At 33.8% G+C, this 25215-nt stretch overlaps 1 protein-coding gene across 1 annotated transcript in view; it reads left to right on the top strand.

Annotated features, from left to right (window-relative positions):
- The window catches only part of LOC128030389 (thrombospondin type-1 domain-containing protein 7A), a 99153-nt gene that overhangs the window by 66844 nt on the left and 7094 nt on the right, over positions 1-25215 (top strand). The window contains exons 10-24 of the mRNA XM_052617958.1: positions 3781-3896; positions 4043-4178; positions 4553-4656; positions 6393-6587; positions 6888-7151; positions 14872-15050; positions 16381-16386; positions 17430-17563; positions 17661-17814; positions 18747-18888; positions 19838-19953; positions 20478-20595; positions 21685-21830; positions 22747-22921; positions 24115-24288. Coding sequence (XP_052473918.1) covers positions 3781-3896; positions 4043-4178; positions 4553-4656; positions 6393-6587; positions 6888-7151; positions 14872-15050; positions 16381-16386; positions 17430-17563; positions 17661-17814; positions 18747-18888; positions 19838-19953; positions 20478-20595; positions 21685-21830; positions 22747-22921; positions 24115-24288 — 2159 coding nt within the window. The remainder of the gene's footprint in view (positions 1-3780; positions 3897-4042; positions 4179-4552; positions 4657-6392; positions 6588-6887; positions 7152-14871; positions 15051-16380; positions 16387-17429; positions 17564-17660; positions 17815-18746; positions 18889-19837; positions 19954-20477; positions 20596-21684; positions 21831-22746; positions 22922-24114; positions 24289-25215) is intronic.

The following is a 25215-nucleotide window of genomic DNA, read 5'->3' as shown; positions in this document are numbered from 1 at the left end:
ATTTAAATATGTAATTCTATAATAATAATAATAATAATAATAATAATAATAATAATAATAATTCATAAATCTAGTTGCAAGATATAAACTTAGAATTCTTTAAATTCTTGACATTTTCCCCCCTCAGGATTCTGAGTTTACATATCACAATTCTTTTTTTTTCGACCACAAAATGAAAAATAAAAAAGGTAATTAATAGTTTTTATTTAACAATTCTGACATTTTTATATAGCAACTGCAAGTTTATATCTTACAATTCTGCCTTTATATCACACATTTTTTCTCAGAATTTTTATTTTAGAAGTTCAATTTTTATATCTAAAAATTCTGAATGTATATCTCGCAATCAGATTTTTTAGCTACCACCATGAAATAAAAACATAATTTTCTTTGTTCCTGTAATTGTGAGTTTAAATTTAAATTCTGCATTAATATCTTGCATTTCTGACTTTTATAAAAAATCCAAAATCTGAGAATTTAATTCTGCAAAATATGTCAAGAATAAAGTCAGAATTGTGAGACATGAACTCATGAGGGGGAAATTTGAAATAATAGTTGTTTAAAAGCAATTATCTATTTAATTTTTTTGATCCTGGAGCGGACACAAGCTTTTGTGAAGTATTTTGGAAGTTGATTGGATTGTGAAAAATCTGCATTATACTGGATACCAGAATGTTATCATGTGGTTGAACACGGGGTCGTAACTCTAGAGATTCTGATTCCGTGGAGTTGCTACATTTTGATGAATGAATACAATGACAATCATGTCTACTCTATGGAATAGTGTGTGATGCATGAACCGTAAGATCAGAGATGTGTATAGAAAACTAAAGTGGTGAATTTAGACTTCATTTATAAGCAGTCATCACTCCCAAAATGTTGTATTGTTTATGTGGCTTCAGAGGCATTTGATGTGACCCAAAACAAAATCAAAATTCACATCCTCTCTCAGACATGCATTTCATCTTGAATATCTGATCTAGGCCTGCTCACAGTAAATCATAAATCTTGTGTTTGCCAGGGTCTGTGTCTTACGCAGGTTTTCCTGCCCTGAGCCACTTTGTGTCACTCACAGAATCAGACTGAGAGGAAACTCACAATCACACAGACAGCCAGAGCCTGGATGTGCCTCACAGTACCAGACAACTGCTGCTGCCCTTCATGTTTTATCTCTAGCTCTGACAGCTTTGAGAAGCTAGTTGTTTTTAAGGATGCTTTTACAGACAATATAGTGAATAAAGAGCATGAAACAAATGTCAAGGGCATGTGCACTGCCACTCTGTCACAACAGAGACACGTACAAGAAGGAGAAGATGCAATAGCACTCAATAATTACTCATGCAAGGTTCTCACACACTATTCGACAGACAGACTCTCGGCAGCAAGATGAGATGTTGCATTTTTATAAAATTGCATTTCATTTGTTTTTATTGTCATCTAAAACTAAAACCTATTCTTCAGTAGAAAGGGGAAGTAGAATTAAATATGAAAAATAGATGAAAAACAAAAATGATGAATGCTGCCTTGGCTAACTGAAAAAAATAAATGTACTGCATGCTGAACTAAAACGGAAATAAATAAAAAACATTATATTTGAAAAAACAAGCACATAAAAATGACCTTAAATTAAAACAGAAATTATAAATATAAAACCTAGCTCAGAATTTTAATAGTTATATTTATGTATAATAATAATATAAAATTATACTAAAATAACACTAATGAACAGTATTAAGTATTAACTGCTTGCTCTTGAAAAATATTTGAGCTGAATATGATAAATGCTATACCTTCATTGTCAAATATTACTACTGATTTGACATGTGGCACCAGGTTTGAATATTTTATCTTTCTCCATTTAAGCAGACAGGAGCTGTTCTTGCATGACTTGTTTCCAATGGATGTTTTATTCTGTCCACACTGCTTATCAGGTCAAAAAAAAGTTGTACTTTAAAGTAATATCCTATTAGGAGTGATTTAACAATGCGCAAAGAGCATTACAATAGCATTTCCAGAAACTCTAATGAGCTACTTCAGTAAAACCTGTAAGAAACGTGATCCCTAAATTCACACTGCTAGTTATGACAGCTAATCCTAATTGAAAAATAATGACTACTTAGAGAGGGCAAGGGAACGATTCATTTGTTCTTCCTCATGGTTAAATGTATGATTTAATGACGCTGTTGGAACATTACCAAGCATTATTCCTTTTTAATCCTTTCTGTTCATGACAATAATTATTATTATTAATTTTTTTATTAGTCATTTCCTTATGTGATATTGCAGTGTTTTGCACTCTCAACCAGTTGTAGCAGGTTAGGCATTAAATAGTTGAGCCAGTACCTGTCTTGAAATGTTGCTAATGCGCTGTCAGAAATTTACCCAATCTCCAGGAGAGCCCTGCGCACACAAACCGGATTTGTTTCTCTGGAAGGATTTACTGCTTCTGTTATTGGTATTATGAATGAATCAGCCCTACGTATCTGTTGCTTTATTATATTGTAGCAGATTTTCAACCCTCATGAAACATGGAGCACACGGTGACTTGCATCCCATCGTGCCGGAGCCCAGAGGATTTGATCAAAGATCTGCCTTCTGCTGGACTGCTGCATCCCTCTTTATCTTTATCCAGGGGAATTCAACTGAGTTGGAGCGGTGCTTAAAATACAGAGTGGATTAAACCCACCCCTGATCTTATATTGAGGAGCTGTAGCAGTGATAAAACAAGAGTATTACCCAGTGACCGACTACTGTAACAGGATGTGAGGCCTTATCTGCCTCGTCCGGCCGGTTCATGATGCAACCGTGGAGCAGGGAAAATACAACTGGAAAAAAAGAAGCATTGTTATGATACAGATGCTGCTGAGCCATGTCCTGCAAGGATTCTGATGTAATGCATTGTGCAGTTGGGCTGGGCATTATAGCTTTAATGACTTAAAGGGAAAGTTCACAAAAAATGAACACCATTAACATTAATATTTTATAACTGAATAACACAAGACAGGTCAAAAATAATGAGGAAGACCATCAGTTTTTTGCAGGGTCATCAAAAAGAACAGTAAATAAATAATTTATATATATATATATATATATATATATATATATATATATATATATATATATATATATATATATATATATATATATATATGTGTGTGTGTGTATATGTAGGGATCAGGAGCATTTGTGAAATTTGTGAAGGAGATGTATTTTAGCAACATTTAGTGTTGCTAATACAAGACATTTACTTTTTATCTGTTTAATTCCAATTTACTTGGTCTTGGAAAGGTCTTAGACTTTAAAACATGAATAAATGCCACATGGACACTAAAACAGAGAGTTGATTTGATGCACTGAAGTGGACAGATTGACAGATTCATTTATTTTGTTAACCACTGAATGTAATGCTTTACAGAAAAAGCTGTTATTGAATGATGGCGCAGTTAAAAACTATACTGGATGTGTGCAACACAACCCTCATACTCATTTCATGTGAGGATAGTGTTTCTCTATCAGTTAAGTCTTACAGACAGGCCCAAGCGCAGCGGTAATGGCCTGTTTTATTTGAAGGTCAGAGAGGAAGAGCAGTGAAATGGTGTGAAAACTTTGACTAAAACTATCTGTGCTACTCAGAGGAAAAATACAATTCTAGAAAACATCCATTGGAAGAGCAACACAGGGCTTTCTTTATCCACCTGCTTCCTGTGATCAAAACAAACATCCATCACACTTTCTTGCGTTGAGTGTCCCGGTGATCTTTCAGTGTATCTGGTGTTTTAGATGTCCTGAAGCCCCTCGGCCAGAGTCTGTACGACCCTGTCTGCTGCCCTGCAAGAGAGACTGTATCGTCACACCCTTCAGTGAATGGACAGAGTGTCCCGCATCCTGTGAAACGGGTACACCACATTTGTTTATCTGTCCATCCATCCATCCAAAGTATTTAACCATAAAAACCCTGACTGCACCAGCAGAAATTAAGTATTATGCACTATACGATGCAGTATAATACATCATGACATGAACTGGGTATTTGAAATGACAGGTGCAACTGGGCAGAAGAATAAACAGTTTCGCTATCGAATGATCATCCAGATGTCAGCTAATGGAGGTCAGGAGTGTCCAGATGTCCTCTATGAAGAGAAAGACTGTGCGACTCCATCTGTCTGTCCGGGATACAGGTACACCTTCACTCATCAGTGCTGGATTTCACATTTATTGACATTCAGTATAGTTTTTTTTTTTGGTAAAACTGACCTTCTCAAGTAAATAAACATATGTACACTTACAGGAAAATATGCTCAAATACTTCGTTCAAAACCTGTATTTTTTTTTTTCTCTTGTAGATAAATGGTTAATCCTGATGAAATAGTGAATTTAAGTTTAAAAAAAAAAAACATCTGATTGTGGGCAGCTTACTTCAAATGAGTTAATTTTCCAAGACAGTGGGTTTCCTGATATTTTTTTTTAAGTTAAGGCAGCTAATTAGGATTTCCAGTGCACTAACTGATCAGCCTCTACCGATAATTAAAATGATATCACTTTGAAATTGCAGGTGGAAGATGCACAAGTGGCGTAAATGTCAGCTGGTCCCATGGAGCATCCGCAGATACAGTAAAGGAGCTCAGGAGAACTGTGGAGCTGGAGTCCAAACTAGAGGTACGTCGACTGTCATGTACATCATGATTCTCCTTTCACCTTCTTACACACTCATATTCAATAAACACACAGTATTCATGCATGACAACCTGAGTCTTATTCACTAACCACCCTCAATGGAGAATTACTGCGTGCAAAAAGCATTCAAAACAAAATTTGTGCAGATTTGCATAATTCCTTTAATCGGATACTAAAGCAGCTCGGGTGTGCATAAGTTATTCTTAGTGATTTCCCAGTGTCCAAATACTGTTTCTGTATCTGTGAAACCTTATGGAATAGTCATAAATGTGGTAAAATATCTGATCTAAAATCTAATCTCCTCTTGAATGTGTGAATTGCTTGCTCTCATTTGCATTCTGCGTTATTCCTCAGAGCCTGTCACTTTCAAAAATCTATTATTATTTTAACTTTTCCAGTTGAAGTCAGTGAAGTGTTTTCATAATTGTTTTATCCACAGTTGTTTTAGGTGTTCTTTTAGACATTCCTGTCACTGGTGAGGCAGTGGAAGACTTTATTATGTATTCTCCTGGTATAGATATTGGTCTGACAATGGTTTCCATCACACTATTACATTTGCCCTTCAGTGCATGTCAGGAGCAGAAGCAATCCTTCAAATCTCTGTCGACAGTACAGAAGAGCTTGTTGTGTTGGCGTCATCACTGTATTGAACTCTATAGTGGTATTTATTTTTTTGTATATTGTTTTATTTTTTATTTTACATAAATGTACATAATGTGTCAAATAATTGTACATTTGATCATTTTTAAAAGTCAATTTAAAAAAAGGAGTTTTAAATAATTGTAATATATATATATATATATATATATATATATATATATATATATATATATATATATATATATATATATATATATATATATATAATCTTTACTATATATTATAAATTCTACAGCGAATATAAATAGTTGTTAGTAATGTTTTGGTATATAATATTTAAGATATGGATATATTTTGTTTTATTATAAGTATATAAGTAAGTATAATTACACACTTAAGCAATAATGTGTTTTTATTTTGTTGTATATTTTAATTTTACATATGTTTACATAATGTGTTAAATAATTTTAGATATTTGACATAATTTTAAATAGTAATTAAAATGTATAAAATTAAATCGTAATTTTTACACCTATGTAATATTTTAGATATTGTCTTATTGGACATTAATAAGCATAATTACATAAAGTATTTACAAATTAAAAATATATTTTTTTTTAATCATTGTAATTCTCTCACACACACACACACACACACACACACACACACACAAATATGTCTAGCAGCACACATTCTTTTAAAGAATTTTAATGCATATATATAGCATTTTATATTCTATATGTGTGTGTGTGTGCGTGTGTGTGTGTGTGTGTGTGTGGTTTAAAGTTATGTTTTGCCATCTAATATTTAAGATATGGCCAGATATTGTTTTATTGGAATTACATGTTTTTATTATTTTTATTATTGTCATCAACATCTGAAAAAAATGGATTATATAAAAACGACAAAAATGTAATGCAGGATTTAAACAGGTTTCTGATCAAAGGGAACAGCATGATTCTCTCTCTCTCTCTCTCTCTCTCTCTCTCTCGCTCGTCATTTCTATAAATAAGCATCTTCTGTTCACCTGCACCTTTTCTCTGATGTCTGGTGCTGTGGCACATCCTCTCTGTAATCAGCAGGAGTCTCAGCGCTGTGTTTGTGTGTGTGATCTGCAGCTATCTCGTGTAGGCAGCTGGATGGTACGGTGGCTGATGTGGTTCAGTGTCTGAAGTTTGCCAGCAGCATGCCGGTTACGAGCCAGCCCTGCACGTTACTATGCCGAGACGACTGCCAGCTCTCCAACTGGTCCAAGTTCTCTCCTTGCACCTCAGACTGCGTAGGGGTCCGTTCACGGAGGAGAGCTCTCGTGGGTAATTAGGACATATACATCATTTAGACTGTGGTCTGAACTCAGAAGGTTGCTGGTTCCATCCCAGAATGGAGTGAGGTATTTGCATTGGTCTGCCTGAAGCAGCACAGCATGTTATTGCCTCGTATCATATCCAAAAATGATGGTAATATTATTATATTTTTATGTAAGTATTAGTCCAGCCAGTCGTGCATCTGCAAGACACGGCGAGTCTGACGCAGGCGTGAGGTTTAGAGTAATGACTCATTCATTAGTAAGTTTAATTAGTGCCATAATCAAAGCTTACTTCCTCTGATTACAGGAAGAAGTAAGAAGAAGGATAAGTGTAAGAACGGCCAGATGTACCCGCTGAGCGAGACCCAGTACTGCCCCTGTGACAAGTACAACGCCCAGCCGGTGGGAAACTGGTCTGACTGCATCCTGCCCGAGGGCCGCGTGGAGAGCGCCGTGGGCATGAGGGTCCAGGGAGACGTTAAAGAGTGCGGACAGGGCTACCGATACCAGGCCATGGTGTGCTACGACCAGGACAACAGGCTCGTGGAGACTTCACGCTGTAACAGTCACGGTAAGATCATCATGTGACTCTGACCGTAGAGCTGACATAATTATAATTAGCTGGCAGTGCTTAGAAACCTTCCTGGACTGCACTGAACCTCATTCATATTAATAAGCCAAGCCAAGCCATGGTATAATTTCCCATCCCGTGAATTTTGACGGTTAAGCTGTTTTTGGCTGCACAGACATACTAAGCCTCTTCCCCTCTTAGATTTTTTAGCCAAGTAGATTCTTAAAAAGCAGGTTGAAAAATCTTGGTAATATATGCATTTTAAATATAGTTTTTTAAAATGTATATGAAAAATAAAAAGTCATTTTCATTTTATTATTTATTATTATTATTATTACAGACAGTCTTAATATATAATATAATATATTTTCAACATGAAATAAATACTTTTAATTTTTTTTCAAATGTATTATTTAAATATAGTATTTAATGTTTTATTTAAAGCTGATAATGTAACTGCATGTAGGAATTAAAACTGGAGCTTCATAAATAATTATTTAATTAAATTTTTGTTTTATACTGAAATTTCAGTCATTCACAATTCAATTTTAAAATCCAAATTACAGATTATTCTGGCTCTGAAGCGTGACATTTAAGGACAGATAAATCACTGTTTGATCTCTGTTAGTAATTCTTCTCTGTCTTCTGCTTCCTCTCTCTCGTGACCTTTCCTCAACTCTGTCTTTAGTTAATCTCCTCTCTCTGTTCATCAATCTTTTGCTGCATTGCTCACTTAATCTTGTTATTTGGATGACGAGTGGACTGGTACGAGTGCCAGGCGATGCTCGGTTGACTTTGTCCTCTGCCCGAGTGGCTGTTGCTCCCTGCTGATCCGCAGGTATAAATCCCCGGTTCTCATTAGAGACCACATGCTGTCCTGGGACCGGCCTCATCAGAGCTGACATTATCTGACAGATACTCTCTCTTGTACAGCACACATCCATGCAGGCTTAGGAATCGAGAACAGGTTCTTATTCAGCCCAAATACATTTAAAAAAAAAATTATATATACATATATAACATTTTTTTAGTATTCATATTTATGATATAAATGTTTTTTACTTTATAAATCTTTATATTTATCATTTGTTTTATTTTTTAACTTATTTAAATGTATCTATTTATTTATATTTATCCTTTACAATATAATTTAAATTATTTATTAATAAAAAAATTATGTATATATTATTCACTGTATTTATAAAGGATGAATGTTAATAAATATCTAAATATTATTATATGAAAAAAAGGCTATATAAAACACTTGCCAGGTAACTAGTCACTGTTAGTTGGAAATGCAACATAAATATATGTTTTAATTTGAACTGCAACAATGACCGTCTGACCCTAACACAAGAAAAGGTTTATTTTTAAGACATAAATTGCAACAGAATCTCTTTACTAGATGAGTTAGATGATACTATGAGCTACTGTATGTTAATAGTAACGCTTGACTGGGCACGCATCAGTAATGAATACTAATAAGAATGAGGATTTGATGTTATTCAGGCTGATCAACACATGAGAGTTGTCACATGAAAATGAAGTAAGAGTTGCAATGAGAAATGTGATTAGGCTTAAAATAAACTTGGCAAAAGGCTGAGATGTTTTGTTACTTCCTCTATTTTATTTTCAAGGAGTTCTCCTCAACTCGACAATTGATTGAAGTCAAATAATTTTCCAGACTACAATAGAAATCTCACTCGTAATCTGATCTATACTTCCGTCACCGGCATCACGAATGCCCTCCCGGGGACGTTCACATGAAATCACACGGAGAGATGAAGTTTCACCAGCCTCTCCTGACGCTCTTCAGAGTGATGATGTCATCAGCAAATCCCTCATCATCTTCCTTTATCTTTTTTCCCCTCAATCTCATTACTCTCTCTGTCAAAAGCTTGGTTCCAGTGAGCTGCCTACGTAGGCTGCATTTTAAGCTATCACCAAAGGCAGCCAAGCATATATCTTTCACAGAAAAGACAATTCTATAATACCTTAAGACAACCTTGATGGAAAAAAAAAATCCAAGATGTGGATCATACAATTAAGTGTTCATTCTAAATATAGTGAAGCAATTTCGCAAAACACTGCACAAGTATTGATAAAGAGAATGAAGATAATTCTGTGTTTTCATGCTAATTAGAATAGCTAGTCATGTATAACGTTTCACTTACTGTATGACGTTCCATCTCGGTTAAGATGCTGTCTTAGAAGGAAGCTCACAGGGTTTTGGAACGAAGCCATTCTCTCTCTCTCTCTCTCTCTCTCTCTCTCTCGCTCGCTCGCTCTCTCGCTGGGTTAATCACTAGATTTCCTCTTAACAGAAATGCTGCCTTAGGCTACAAAGTCAATCATTAAATACTCTTATTTCTCTATTTTTCCTTCTCTAAACGCTTGTTTATTTCTACATTTTGACGTTTAATTTGAAGGCAGCACTTGTATATAGCAGTAAGTGTGAGTGTCCTGTTTACTCGCATTTACTTCTGATTGTACATAGCTTTGGGGTCAGTTAAGTTTTTATTTTGCTCTTTATATTTAAAATATCATTTTATGTTTTTGTAAAATAAACGGTAAAAGTCTTTTAAAAAATCAGCATATTAAAATGATTTCTGGAGGAACGTGTGATACTGAAGACTGGAGTAATGATGCTGAAAATTCAGCTTTGACTCGCAGGAATAAATTACATTTTAAAACAAATTCAACTACAAAATATCTATTTTAAATAATAATAATATTTCACGATTTTATCATTTTTTTACAGTTCAAATAAATGCAGCCTTGGTGAGCATAAGAAAATGAATATGAATGAAATGTTAACATGTTTTGAACATGAATGTTTAATGCTGTTTGCAAGCTTCAAAGACTGGTGTGTCTCATAGGTTTCTGATGTTCACACAGTTTGCTCTTCAGAGCCTGATTCAAAAGACTAGATCACCGGAAAATGAACATAAATTCATTTACTCACCCTCATGGCTAATTCTTTACTGTCAAACCCAAACACTTTCAGTACAATGAAAGCATAGAGCATGGTTAGTTATTTATCTGAACTGAACCAACACTGAACTTACTTGAGTTACAGTAAATTATGACACTACAGTCTTTTAGAGCTGCTTTACAGCAGAATCTGTGTAATTGAGTTGCATCATTGATTCTGCTCTACTGTGAAGCTGCTTCAACTCAATCTGTTTTGTATAAAGTACTACAGAAATAAAGGTGACTTGACTTGACATAAAACTAGTCCATACTGTATGGCTTGTGTACTATATTTCAAGTGAACAGGAACAGTTTTTTTTTGTTTTGTTTTTTTGTAGAATTTAAACTATTCCCTCATGCTTTCAGAGTAAGAAACTGTGCAACTAACTCATTTTTCTCTGATGACTCGCTCTTCAGGGGTCAGAACATTTCAGATTTGATGTGGATGTATTGAAGGAATGAGGTCACTATGGGCACAGAAGAGTAACACGAGATTTGCCGTGTTTGGTGAAGGCCAGTGGCTGACCATTTGACCCAACACCACGGGCTCTGTCCCTATAACCAGATCAGAGGTGGCAGGGCCACTGTAGGGACAGAAGCCGTTGTGTGTTGGGTCAGATGGTCAGTGCATGGCCAACAGGGCTTGTTTTCTTGACCTGGAGGGAGTTTACTCTGTTAGCAGTGTAACAGGCCTGCCATGTCTTAACACTGAGGGGCCGAGGGGATTGGAGAGCTGTTTTATACAGATGCATTGTGACTGTGCAGGGTATTTTGGGCCGCTGCAGTATCTCTTTCCTCTGGCCCATCATGGCCATGTCAGATCCTGATTTATCTTTCGGGCATGCCTCCACGAGGGAAAAGAGGCTGTGAAATTCACCCTAGACATCACTGATTAATTGTGTTGATTTTTCGATCAGAAGCCCCTCTAGGTACATGTTTCATAGCTTGTGTTCGAATTGTTTGTTAGTAGCACAAGATGTGCCAAGTTCTGAATGTTCTTTTTTCTAGTATATACTGTAGCTAAATTAGGACTAAGGATGAATCTCACAAACCTGTCCAGAATATGTCTGGGTTATTCTTTCAAAGAAAGAAATAAGAAGTTATAAAATGTATAAAAAGCTGATAGCTATTTTAGGGCTTTTAGGTTCTAAAATGTTTTGCCTTGACATCATTTTAGTTTTAAAAGGTTTAATTTAATCCATAATTAAAATGTACAGAACTATTTAAATAACTTTTATTAAATTTTATTAATTCATTTTAACATGTTATTAATATTTCAAAATTGTATTTGATGTATTAATTATACATTTTATTAAATTTAATTATTTCAATAATATTTGTAACAAATAAAAAATGTGTTTCTTTTTTATTATTTTTGGCATTTTTATTTCCAGTAACAAAAGTGAAAAACAAATATTTTTTTTATTTTATTATATATAATTTTATAATTTATAAATACATTTTTATTATAGTTTTAGAATATACATTTTCAAGAAAATAATGCAAATAAATAAATTAATAAATTAATCTTCGTGATCCTAATAAAGCTTAAATTTCTCTGTATGTGTGTGTGTGTGTGTGTTTACAGTGCTGTATGTACTGTATATGATTTTAGACTAAGCATTTTCTTTTGTTATTTTGTGAGATTGATTTCTTAAATAACATCTAGTCTCCTCGTTAAACTGTTCTGATGCATGATACTCATGTTGTCATTAGCGCTGTAACTAAAAGAAATAAAACTGGCCAGTTAGCTGAAAACAGTCAGTCTGTATCAAAACAAGCTGTGTGAAGCAATCAAAACCAGAGGAGCAAAATTACATTATTATACTTGTATATGCATGCAAATGTGTGACTGTATAACAATACAGCATGGTTAGAGGTTCAGTACAATATTAAAGAAACAAATGTTCATTTCAACATTATTTTATTAGACACAGAATTGAAAAAAGATTCAGCACTTGTATGCTGTCATGTAAGCTGGTGAACATATGTTTGACATCACAGTTGTTTTAATTGTGTGCACAGTGCTTGTGAATGCTTCTAGAACCATCCATTTTATAATGCATTATTTACCACAGTATTTTGGAAGCAAAGATTTCTACATTTGAGCCAAGTGTTGGCCGCTCTTGAAAGGCTGCTGTGAAGAATATGCTGTTCAGAGACAACATTGTGTGTGTGTGTGTGTGTACAGTATGTGTGCGTGTGTGTGTGTGTGTGTGTGTGTGTGTGTGTGTGTGTGTGTGTTTGGCCTGCAGTATGAGAGGCAGATCCTCTTGAGCCAAATGAGTAGGAAGTACACATGGCTTGAGCAAGCAGTGGTAATACAATTCAGCATTAGCTGCTAAAGCATATCCCATTCTCTGACCCTGCAGTCAACTCTCCACACGAGTACTGCAGCTCCAAACATGCCTATTTATACCAATTGCATATACAGTTTTTATGCACCTCATAATGTTCTCTGCAAGGTACAAACTTGCTTTTAATTTTTAATTAAGATTAAAAACACTTCAAAGCAGCATGTTTTATCAGTAAGTCTGTTAAATCTATCATTACCCTGCAGAAGACCCAGCTAAATCTAATGCTAGTTTGTTTCGCATGGTTTCTGGATGTTTATTTACAGTCATTGGTGTGTTCCATTCGACCGTAAGTGGACTGCAAAGTGGACTTCAATTTAAGTGAGATTCCATTCCGAAGGGAGCCGACATGTTCAGTTCAAAGACCACTGAGAACGGCATAGGGAATAAGGGAACACAGGAAGTGGACAGGGAAAATCAGTCATTGCGCACCGTGTCACCAGTCAGTTAACAATGGAGAAGAGCATTTTAAAGAACATTTAATGAAGGGTTGAAATAAATGTAGTTATTATACAAATTAGAGTATTTATGAATGGTTATGGCAATGAATGTTACATTTGCAAGTTGTATTATATGAATAGGTGAAAATAAGTAAAACCAGGGAGAAAGAGCTGAGGCGCTGTAATTTTTCATTTTACTTTATACACTTTACTTCAGGAGAGTTAACTTTGACGCTGCTTTTTTTGGAAAGAAAGCACACGAGATGAGACCACAACTGTTAACAGTCTAAAAATATACATTTTGACTGTATTTATTAGATGCATACATTTGAGCCAAATGAGCGATTATTGTCAGTGAAGTCCACTTCAATGGAAATCCCGTGCTTAGGGAGTAGGGAGAAGTGAACACTGCATAGGGACCCTGTCAATTGGAAAGAACCTCATCACTTGCTTTGTTTCTAGTTGAATCAGCCGTTTTGAATGAATCATTTCAGTAAATGATTCAATGATCCATTCATAAAGACTGTCACTAGCTTTGTTTCTAAATGAATCAGGTGTTTTGAATGAATCATTTGAGTAAATGATTCAATGATCCATTCACAAAGACCGTCACTAGCTTTGTTTAATGAATCAGGTGTTTTGAATTAATCGTTTGAGTAAATGATTCAATGATCCATTCATAAAGACTGTCACTAGCTTTGTTTCTAAATGAATCAGGTGTTTTGATTGAATCATTTGAGTAAATGATTCAATGATCCATTCACAAAGACCGTCACTAGCTTTGTTTCTAAATGAATAAGGAGTTTTGAATGAATCGTTTGAGTAAATGATACAATGATCCATTCATAAAGACTGTCACTAGCTTTGTTTCTAAATGAATCAGGTGTTTTGAATGAATCATTTGAGTAAATGATTCAATGATCCATTCACAAAGACCGTCACTAGCTTTGTTGCTAAATGAATAAGGAGTTTTGAATGAATCATTTGAGTAAATGATTCAATGATCCATTCAAAAAGACTGTCACTAGCTTTGTTTAATGAATCAGGTGTTTTGAATGAATCATTTGAGTAAATGATTCAATGATCCATTCACAAAGACCGTCACTAGCTTTGTTTAATGAATCAGGTGTTTTGAATTAATCGTTTGAGTAAATGATTCAATGATCCATTCATAAAGACTGTCGCTAGCTTTGTTTCTAAATGAATCAGGTGTTTTGAATGAATCATTTGAGTAAATGATTCAATGATCCATTCACAAAGACCGTCACTAGCTTTGTTGCTAAATGAATAAGGAGTTTTGAATGAATCATTTGAGTAAATGATTCAATGATCCATTCAAAAAGACTGTCACTAGCTTTGTTTAATGAATCAGGTGTTTTGAATGAATCATTTGAGTAAATGATTCAATGATCCATTCACAAAGACCGTCACTAGCTTTGTTTCTAAATGAATCAGGTGTTTTGATTGAATCATTTGAGTAAATGATTCAATGATCCATTCACAAAGACCGTCACTAGCTTTGTTTCTAAATGAATAAGGAGTTTTGAATGAATCGTTTGAGTAAATGATACAATGATCCATTCATAAAGACTGTCACTAGCTTTGTTTAATGAATCAGGTGTTTTGAATGAAGCGTTTGAATAAATGTTTCAATGATTCACTCGTTAAGGCAAGGGCTTTATGCCACCTCCTGTCGGTTTTAGTTTCATATTTATTTATCCTTGACAGGCCTAAACCAGCAAAGGAAGCATAAAAACACACTCAGCAAAATATCATTAAATTATCGCCATAAAAAAATCCAAAATAAATATAAAGATATAATTTTTTTTTGTCAATATTGCACACCTCTAAGCCTAACTGACCACTTGAACAGTAAGAGACCAATTGACCAACTGCAGTTTTAGTATTTATGTTCCCATTTTCACATTTTGACCACCCATACTGTTTTTTCAGGGTATATAGAGGAGGCCTGCATCATCCCCTGTCCGTCTGATTGTAAACTCAGTGAATGGTCCAACTGGTCGCGCTGCAGTAAATCCTGTGGCAGTGGGGTCAAAGTTCGCTCAAAATGGCTCAGAGAAAAGCCTTACAATGGAGGAAGACCCTGTCCAAAACTGGATCACCTTAACCAGGTAAACATCATGCTTTCATATGCATGGAGCAATCAGTTTAGAAGGTATTAAATATTAAATGGCATTGTTTCATAAAGTTATACTGTATCCATGACATGAAGGCGCAGGGGTTTCAGGTAAATACATTTGCTAAAAACAAAGATTTCTAAAAGTATTAGATGTTAAGTTACATTGTTATAGTCCTTGACATAAAGCAGCAGGGGTTTCAGATAAAAAAAAAATAGCTTTATAAAATATTAAAAGAAAATAATTTTGAAGGTATTAGATCTTAATGTACATTGTTTTATATCTTACACATTGAGTACCTTTTATATTTTACTACCTTGAGTAGATACTAACTGAAGTGGAACCTACAATATAGATTTGCATTATGATTTTGGATAACAAACATTGAATATACCAGTGTTATTATAGTTAACTAAAGCTAAAACCATAAAAAAAATTGCTACTTGAAATAAATAGTTTTAGTTAATGTGCAAGTTAAACAAACAACAAAGTAAACCAGCATTAATAAACAAAATGTATAATAAAAAAACCTAAAAAAATAACACCAAAACACACATATCATGTGCAAATAGTGCATTAAATAGTACCATTTTATTTGGATTAAACTATTTAATTGCTACTTTTTGATGTTGAATTAATTAAAAGTATGCTTAAAATCATTTATCTTTCCTCATCCCCCATATTAAATGGGTCTATAGAGCGTATTGTAGTGCATTGTGGGATTGCCAAAGGATACATGAAGTGCTACATTAAAATTTGTCCAAAAGAATGTATAAAGCGACTGATTTGTCATTTCTTAAGGCATAGAAGCACACCTATGAGATCTTTAAATACTGCCCTACATAGGCAGTTCACTAAACTAGGAGCAGAGTTCAAAGTTTCCCTCAATTTCTGGAACCGCTGGCTTTGATTTATACAGTGAAAATCCCAAAATAGGTTCACAAGTGAATCTCAAATTATTCAAAAATGCTTGTCTTTTCATCTCTATTCTTTATTGAGAATTACCAGAAATAGATGACTCCACATCAAAGCGTTTCTGAGATCTTTGCTCCTAACAAATATGCACTCTTGGATTTGGTTTAATTTAAATCTAGAGGAAGAAATTACACAAGCTAATTAAACCTAAAGTATTTATTTTCTTAACAGACATTGCTGGTCTTGTATTTCATATTGAGTTTAATCAATGGTGTGTTTTAAAGATAAAATAATAAGAAGTGCATTCTTAACTAAACATGATGTGTTGTGGTGCTTTGATCTCTAGATGCAGAAGTTCTAATGACTAATGATTTTTCTATAACTCTCCAATAATGCTGCTCGGCCACAGGCACAGGTAAAAACACTTTCTTCTCTTAAATGGAGTTTCTTTATTTCTTTATTTCTTTCTTTCTTAAATTTCTCATTCCTGAGTTAATTTAAATTCCTCTTATGGATTGTATGTTGCTGTGTTTGTCACTTCGGTCTGCAATTAAATTTGTTAAAGCATTAGAAGCACAAAACCCATGCTTTAGTTGTGAGAACTACTAGATATGTCAGATAAACTATTAACCTACAAAAATGGTTTGTCCCTCCTTAAAACTGCACTTGAATCATAATTATTATTTTGACATAATCTGTTGAATTAATATCCTGATTGGTTGATTGATTAATAGATTTAATTGAATTTATATATTTGAATGTAATAGTTTATGAATAATTAATTGGTACACTTTAAATATTTTTTTTACGTTTTAAGTAAATTTATATTGTGCATTTAATTTTGCTCTTTATTATGTGTGTTTATTTATTTATGCATGCCATAATTTTGAATTAAAATTGTGATGGGCATGTGTATTAATTTTTATTAAACTTAAGTTATTGTTATTATTTTTTGTTCGTTTTTTTATGTAGGTATTAATCTAATAATGACATTATGTCTATATATATATATATATATATATATATATATATATATATATATATATATATATATATATATATATATATATATATATATATGCATAAATAATGTCATAATTAGATTAGTTCATTTAAACATAACATTGGTATTTATTTATTTATTGTATTTTATTTATTTATTTGTTTATTGAAACACATTTTAATTGAGTTATTTTATGTATTTCCTTTTTATATTTAATGTCTGTTTATTTTTCTTTCTAGAAAACCACACACAGATAAAAACACGCTTTTTAACTGCTTTTAGACATGTCCTAAATTTTTTAGTAACTTTTAAGTAACTTGGTTGAATAGAAAATAATTTAGTTCATATAGAGTACAGTGATATTTAGTTTGACCTTTGACTGAAGATTTTATTGTTCTGAGAAGTGTTGGATTGTGTATGATTGTATATGTGTGGACGGTGGTCTCGTGTCTCAGGTCTATGAGGTGGTCCCCTGCGTCAGTGACTGCAGTCAGTATATTTGGGTAGCTGAACCCTGGAGTGTGTGGAAAGTCAGTAACGTGGATCTGAAGGAGAACTGTGGCGAAGGCGTTCAGACCAGAAGAGTCAGGTGAGAGTCAAAGATGCCTTTCCTCATGTCTATTTGACTCTTACTCCATCCATAAGACTCTGACGTTATACTGTGCTCATCTCTGGTGGTCCTGCAGGTGTATGTTGAACACAGTGGACGGTCCCTCAGATGCGGTGGAGGACTATCTGTGTGATCCAGAGGAGATGCCACAGGGCACGAGGGAGAGCCGCCTGCCCTGTCCCGAGGACTGTGTGCTGTCCGACTGGAGCCCCTGGACGCCATGTGACCTGGTCAGGATTATCACTAATCCGTTAAAACCCTGTTCACACTAGGGTTGCATCTCCCCATTCATTTTATCTCTGTATTATTTCACTTCTTCTCAGAAATCAACCTAGTAATATCACAATTTCAGAGGAGTTCTCAGCAATGTCTCAGATGCTGCATCTTGCGTTGCCAAGAACAAATAAATGTTGCTGCTTTTTTCCAAAATGTTTTTTTTTAGCATTATGTGCAATATTTTGAAATGGCATTTATTTTCAATTTTTTTTTTTTTAGTAAACTAGTTTTAGTATTTTTGTTATGTGCTTCTGTCATTTTTATTAGTTTATTATTTTATGTTTGTTTAGATTTAGTTTTATTTCAGTTTTAGTTTTAGGAATTGTAACACTTAGTTTTTTAAGTTTGTTTTTCATTTGATATTTTTATTTTATTTCAGCTTCAAATTATTTTTATTCATTTTTAATTAATTTATTAGTTTTTTTATAATTCTATTTAACATTAATTATTTAACATTCATTTTTATTTTTTGTAATTGTAAGCCAAGGCAACATTTCTAATTTTCTAATTTAAGATTTGTAATTTTTATATAGTTTTAATATTTATACTTTATTTCAACTCTAAAATATTAAAATATCCCTAAAATATTAGCAACACCGATTAACAATAACAACACAGTTTTTTTTATCCTACACATCTGAGACATCTAAGATATCCCTTAAACCAGAGCAATAGCATTTCTGGCTAATGCTAAAATGGATATCATTTTATTCTGCGTTTTATGATTTCAGTCAGAGCCAACTGACATTGAGGCATAAATAGTGGCATAAAAAATCAGAGCAGGTCACTTGTTAGACAGTTAATAAACGGCTTGGAGAGAAATATGAGAGAATTATGAGCTCATTAACATAATTGAACAGCAGTCTGTTTTACTGGCCTCTTAAAGCCATGTTCTGGAAGAGGAGATCGAGAGAGGACAGCGTTTGCCCTGCGTCTGCCTAAAGAGGGAGAGGACTGTCCGGTTAGCATGCAGACCGAGCCCTGCCTCCTGAACCACAACTGCTTTCACTACAGATACAACATCACCGGTGAGTGTTTCCCCAAACAGGATTTCTAACTATGGTTGTTCGATTTGGAGCAAAAATCTTATTGAGAGCAAATAATAAAAAATACATTTAATTAATTAATAAAAAAAAAAAAATCAGATTTGCTTGGATTGTTTCTAGGGATGCACAATTTTTCCTACTTTTATAACACTTTATGAAAATATGGCTATAAAAAATATTATTATTGAAATTGTTTTATTATTTATATTTATAATGTTACATTTATTTCAAATAATAATTTAAAATGTGTTTGTTATTGTCTTTTAAGTTAAAAGGGCTTTAATTTTTTCTATACATTTCTAAATAAAAACAAAATATGAAATATTGGTAATGTGATATTTCACAGTAAAAATAAAATAAAAATAAAAAAACATGTATGTATTTAAGAAAAATAACAATTATAATGATTTAATATTTTACATCAAAATGCTAAATCTTACTTTCCCAAATGGTTTGCCAAATTGTGTTCTTACTAAAGTTAATGTGACATTAATGATCCTAATCCATAAATAAAATCAATATTCTTTTCTCATAAAACAATCTCTTTTTCTCTTTAAAAGTACACCACAGTAATGCAGTAATATTGCTTGTGAATGTTGTTTCTTGCTGACTTTAACACTTTTATCTGCCTGTGGTTTTTAAGTCCTTCTGGTCTGGGCATTATCCACACAGCACTTCCTTTCCTCTTATTGTTTTGAATTGCCGTTCATAGGAATGAGTCATTGAAGAGTTGGGATCATTACTGGAACTGCTTGCTCCATCTGCTCAGACTTCATTCACCATTTCCCCCCAAGAGTGTCTGAGTGAAGCACAGCGGTCCTCAAACCATCCGCTCTGGTGGACGCAAGCAACCTCTGACCTAGACGTGTAGTTTAATGAGAACTCGCAGGGTGACATCTGTGTGTGTGTGTGTGTGTGTGTGTTCACTTAGACTGGAGCACGTGTCAATTAAGTGCCAACGCTGTGTGTGGAATCGGTCTCAAGACGAGGATGCTGGACTGCGTTAGAAGTGACGGCAAATCTGTTGACCTCAAGTACTGCGAAGAGGTTTGTGCATTTATTTACAGACACTGTCGCTTGTGAATTTCTTTGTTTTATTAATGCATTGCGAAAAAAATAATAATTTACTGACCCCACACTTTTATACAGTATATTCCACAAAAAAATGCATTAGCACCACTAAAACATTAAAAAATAAATTGCAATACAATTTTTAAGTCTCTAAATCTACACTTCTTATGTTTTAACTATTACTATGATGTTGAGATCCAGTGGAAAAGAAACATGGTTAGTTGGTGCCATTTTAAATAGTGGGTTACTGTGAAAAGAAATGGCAAATGATCAGTCAAAACCGACAGCTCTGGTCACTTTAATTGGACCCTGTGGGTGATAAATCATATGCACGGCATATTAACCCTATAACCCAGTTTTCAGCCAGCTTTCTTTATAAAAGGGTTAGAAACCTTGCTAGTGTTGAACACAGCTACCCTTTGGCTTCTCAGATGTTTCTCTTTTAGAATGACCTTTTTTTCCCCACAAATGCTAAAGAAACGGTCTTATTTCCACCGCAGCTGCGCTTAGAGAAGAAATGGCAGATGAATGCTTCCTGTACGGTGGAGTGTCCAGTCAACTGTCTGCTCTCTGATTGGTCAGCATGGTCAGACTGCTCACAGACCTGTGGACTTGAAGGTAAAGCCAAATACTGAAGCCAAAGTCTTACTACTGTGTTAAATGTGTTTGTCATAAACACTTCCATTCAAAAGTTTGGATTTTTTAATGCTTTTAATTGAAGTCTCATATGCTCATTAAAGCTGCATTTATTTGATCAAAATACATTAAAACAGCAATTCTTTCTGTTATAGTAATTATTGCTATTTACAATAACTGTTTTCTATTTTAATATATTTAAAAATATTTCAAAAAGTAATTTATTCCTGTGACCAAGGCTGATTTTCCATGCCATGTGTGCATGCCAAATCTGTCAAAAACAGGTCCAGGTCATATTTCACCCTGAAAAGTCGAAACTTTTGGGATTTTATTTTTTACTCTTCTCATAATGTTTTTTATTTATTTTTTTTTTCTTTTAAAGAAATTAGTTATTTCATTCTGCAATTTATCAAAAGTGACATTAATATGATTTATAATGTTAAAAACTATTTATATTTCAAATAGATGCTGTTCTTTTGAACTTTCTATTCATCCAAGAATCTGGGCAAAACAAAGTATCTGGTTTCCACAACAACAACAAAATAATAATAATAAGCAGCACAGCTGTTTTTAACATCAATTATAATAAGAAATGTGTCATAAGCAGCGAATCAGCATATCAGAATGATTTCTGAACGATCATGTGACACTGAAGACTGGAGTAATGATGATGAAAATACAGCTTTGATCACAGGAATAAATGACATTTTTAAATATATTCAAATAGAAAACTTATTTTAAATTGTAATAATATTTGAGAATATTATCTTTTTTTTCTTACTGTATTTTTGGTCAAAGAGCCTTCTTTTAAAAACATTAAAGAAATCATATTGACCCCAAACCTAAATGTATTGCACACACACACACACACACACACACACACAAACACAAACTATCATATAATTGTGTCATATAGTCATATTTTAAAAAAGTATTTAAAACGTCATATTACCATATTTTTGCTCTGACAAAGAACAGATTTTTTGAGGTCAGCAGTTTCTTTAAAGTGGGTTGTTCTCTGTGGAACTTGAGCTTAAACTCATTTCTCTGTCTTGTGTCTCAATTCCTCAGGGAAGATGTGGCGGAGACGGACGGTGGTTGAGGCGTCTCAGGGGGACGGCAGGCCGTGTCCGTCTCAGATGGAGCAGTGGAAGCCGTGTCCTGTACGACCCTGTTACAGATGGCAGTACGGCCCATGGTCCGAGTGCCGTGTTGAGGTCTTTTGCAATTCTTGATCGAATGGCTAAATGTAAATTCACAGATCAGAGTTCATCAAATTGAACTTAAGCACTGAAGTACATTCACATAAAAAAAAAAAAAAAACATTCAAAGTTTGGTGCACTCAAACTTGCAAAGCTTCTAGGTCAAGTCTATATTTCACAATTCATGTTTTTGTGCTTTTTTCACTGAAAATGTTTAGACTGAATGTCAAACTATCCCCTCCAAGGTTCACAATAGTACCACATTCAAATATTTGGGGCTGGTAAGATTTTTAAAGAAAATTCTGCTCACCAAGTCTGCGTATAATACACTAAAAACAGTAATATTTTGATATATTATTACAATTCAAAATAAATTATTTCTATCTGAATATATTTTAAAATATAATTTATTCCTGTGATCAAAGCTGTATTTTCATCATCATTACTCCAGTCTTCAGTGTTACATGATCCTCAAGAAATCATTCTAATGTGCTGATTTGCTGCTGAAGAAACATTTCTTATTATCAATGTTAAAAAACAGTTGTGCTGTCTAATATTTTTGTGAAAATTATGCTTTTTTTTCTGGATTCGATTAATATAAGGTTCAAAAATGGTCTTCTACTGATGTATTTGTGTGACTCATTAAATTCAGACATGTTTATTGAACTGTGTTGTACAACAGAGCAATAGCTGAAGCTAAACACCTCAGTCGCCCAGCGGCACGCGCTCTGAATGTGTTAACGACCCGCGCTGGAACTCCTCGCTCTCCCAATACCTTGTTTTCCAATCTTGCTGTCAACCTTGTCTCCTCTTCTGTTATTCTCTCTGATCCTCCTCCATTTCAATCCTGCTTTTGATCTTTGGATTTAGGAAGTGTTTATGACTCACACCTGAATCTGTGTGTGTGTGTGTGTGTGTGTGTGTGTTGTAGGAGGTGGTGTGCGGGGTGGGCCTGCGTTTCCGGAACCTGACGTGCTTTGTATCAGACGGCTCCGGCGATGGGAAGAGCAGCACTGTAGAGGAAGAGCTCTGCGCTGGATTGGAGCAGGCCGTCGATGGAGATAAGAATATTATTCTGGAGGAGACCTGCACCTTACCCTGCCCTGGTAACAGACTAAAATCACACAGGATTCTTGAACTGTGAGGCCATCATTTCATGCAAACCTAAAAAGTGATAGATGGATGGATGGATAGATAGATAGATAGATAGATAGATAGATAGATGGATGGATGGATGGATGAATGGATAGATGGATAGACAGACAGATAGATAGATAGATAGATAGATAGATAGATAGATAGATAGATAGATAGATAGATAGATAGATAGATAGATAGATAGATAGATAGATAGATAGATAGATACTAGACAGATATAGATACTAGACAGATAGATAGATAGATAGATAGATAGATAGATAGATAGATAGATAGATAGATAGATAGATAGATAGATAGATAGATAGATAGATAGATAGATACTAGACAGATAGATATAGATACTAGACAGATAGATAGATAGATAGATAGATAGATAGATAGATAGATAGATAGATACTAGACAGATAGATAGATACTAGACAGATAGATAGATACTAGACAGATAGATATAGATACTAGACAGATAGATAGATACTAGACAGATAGATAGATACTAGATAGATACTAGATAGATACTAGATAGATAGATAGATAGATAGATACTAGATAGATAGATAGATAGATAGATAGATAGATAGATAGATAGATAGATAGATAGATAGATAGATACTAGATAGATAGATAGATAGATACTAGATAGATAGATAGATAGATAGATAGATAGATACTAGATAGATAGATAGATAGATAGATACTAGATAGATAGATAGATACTAGATAGATAGACAGATAGAAAGAAAGATAGAAAGATACTAGATAGATAGACAGATAGAAAGAAAGATAGATAGATAGACAGATACTAGATAGATAGATAGACATACACTAGATAGATAGATAGATAGACATACACTAGATAGATAGATAGATAGATAGATAGATAGATAGATAGATAGATAGATAGACAGATATTTATCTAACTTTGCACCCTTAAATAGCTTTAATGTACTTCTCTGCTTTTTATATATTTTATAATGTAGTTAACTTCTCTAGAAGAGAAGACTCATTACAATTGAACTAATAAAAAAAAAAAAAAAATGTTGCACAGCAGACACCGTTCACAGGAACCTCCTCTTGTGCTGTTATAAGTGTTGTGAATGAAATGGAAAGCTATTTTAGATGAGTCTGTTGATCTGTTCAGGGGACTGTTACCTGATGGAGTGGTCCGACTGGAGCCCGTGTCAGAGTGTGTGTGTGAAGGGTCAGCGTTTGGACTTCACTCCGGTGCAGGTCCGCTCACGTGCCGTCATCGCACAGGAACCGGAGAACATCGCTCAGTGCCCCGATCAGGAGTGGCAGACCCGGCCCTGCAGCAGTGAGAAAACATGCTCCTCCTCTCTCATCTGAATAAAGACTGATGCTATTCAACATGAATCATTTTAAGAATTTAACATTTTATAAACACATATATTTGTTTTTATAATGGCATCACCTTAGACTTGAGCATACTTTTACAAAGAGTACGCATTATGGAAATAATGACTTTGTGATGTAATCTTTCAGGACACTTTATTGCAAGTTAATTGTAATTATATGTATTATAGTTTACATTTATATTAAATGCAATAGTTTGAATTTAAGAGGTTTTTTACTTTATATCTTTATATGTTATTTCATAATTACTTGAAGCATTTATAAGACAGTAAAATATACTTTGTCAGTTCTACTGAAACGTGTATGTCATGTATTTAAATAGATTTATAATAATAAATTTATAATGTGGAAGTTGCAGTTTAGTACACTGAAAATGTTAACTTTTAAATGTAATATCAAACAACATACTACAGTTAAAATTATAATCATCAAAACAATTGAAAAAAAGGATTATATATATTTTTGACGACATTGTTACAAAGTGTATACTGTGCATAAATCTCATGTAAGTGTACTCTCTGTAAGTGCACATAAAAGTGCCTTTTAATGCATTAATATTCTCTAAAAGTAGTTTTTTAAAATTTATTTTTTTAAGCAAACTTTTCAATTAAGCAAACTTATTTTTCACAGAGGCATGTATATTTAAGAATTTGCATCTCTGCAGTCTGACTTGTCATTTATTCACCCTACACTTGTTCCAAACCTCTATGAGTTTATTTCTTCTTTTGAACATAAAAGAAGATATTTTGAAGAATGTTGGCAACCAAACAGTTGACGGTAGCCATAGACTTTCATATTATAATTTTTTTCATACTGTGGAAGTCAATGGCTATCGTTAACCATGCGCTTGGTTCACATTTTGTACCAT

This window comes from Carassius gibelio, chromosome A16, assembly GCF_023724105.1.
Source record: "Carassius gibelio isolate Cgi1373 ecotype wild population from Czech Republic chromosome A16, carGib1.2-hapl.c, whole genome shotgun sequence".
Taxonomy (NCBI): Eukaryota; Metazoa; Chordata; class Actinopteri; order Cypriniformes; family Cyprinidae; genus Carassius; species Carassius gibelio.
The sequence above is the reverse complement of the archived record's forward strand: the minus strand, read 5'-3'. Positions and strand labels throughout refer to the sequence as shown.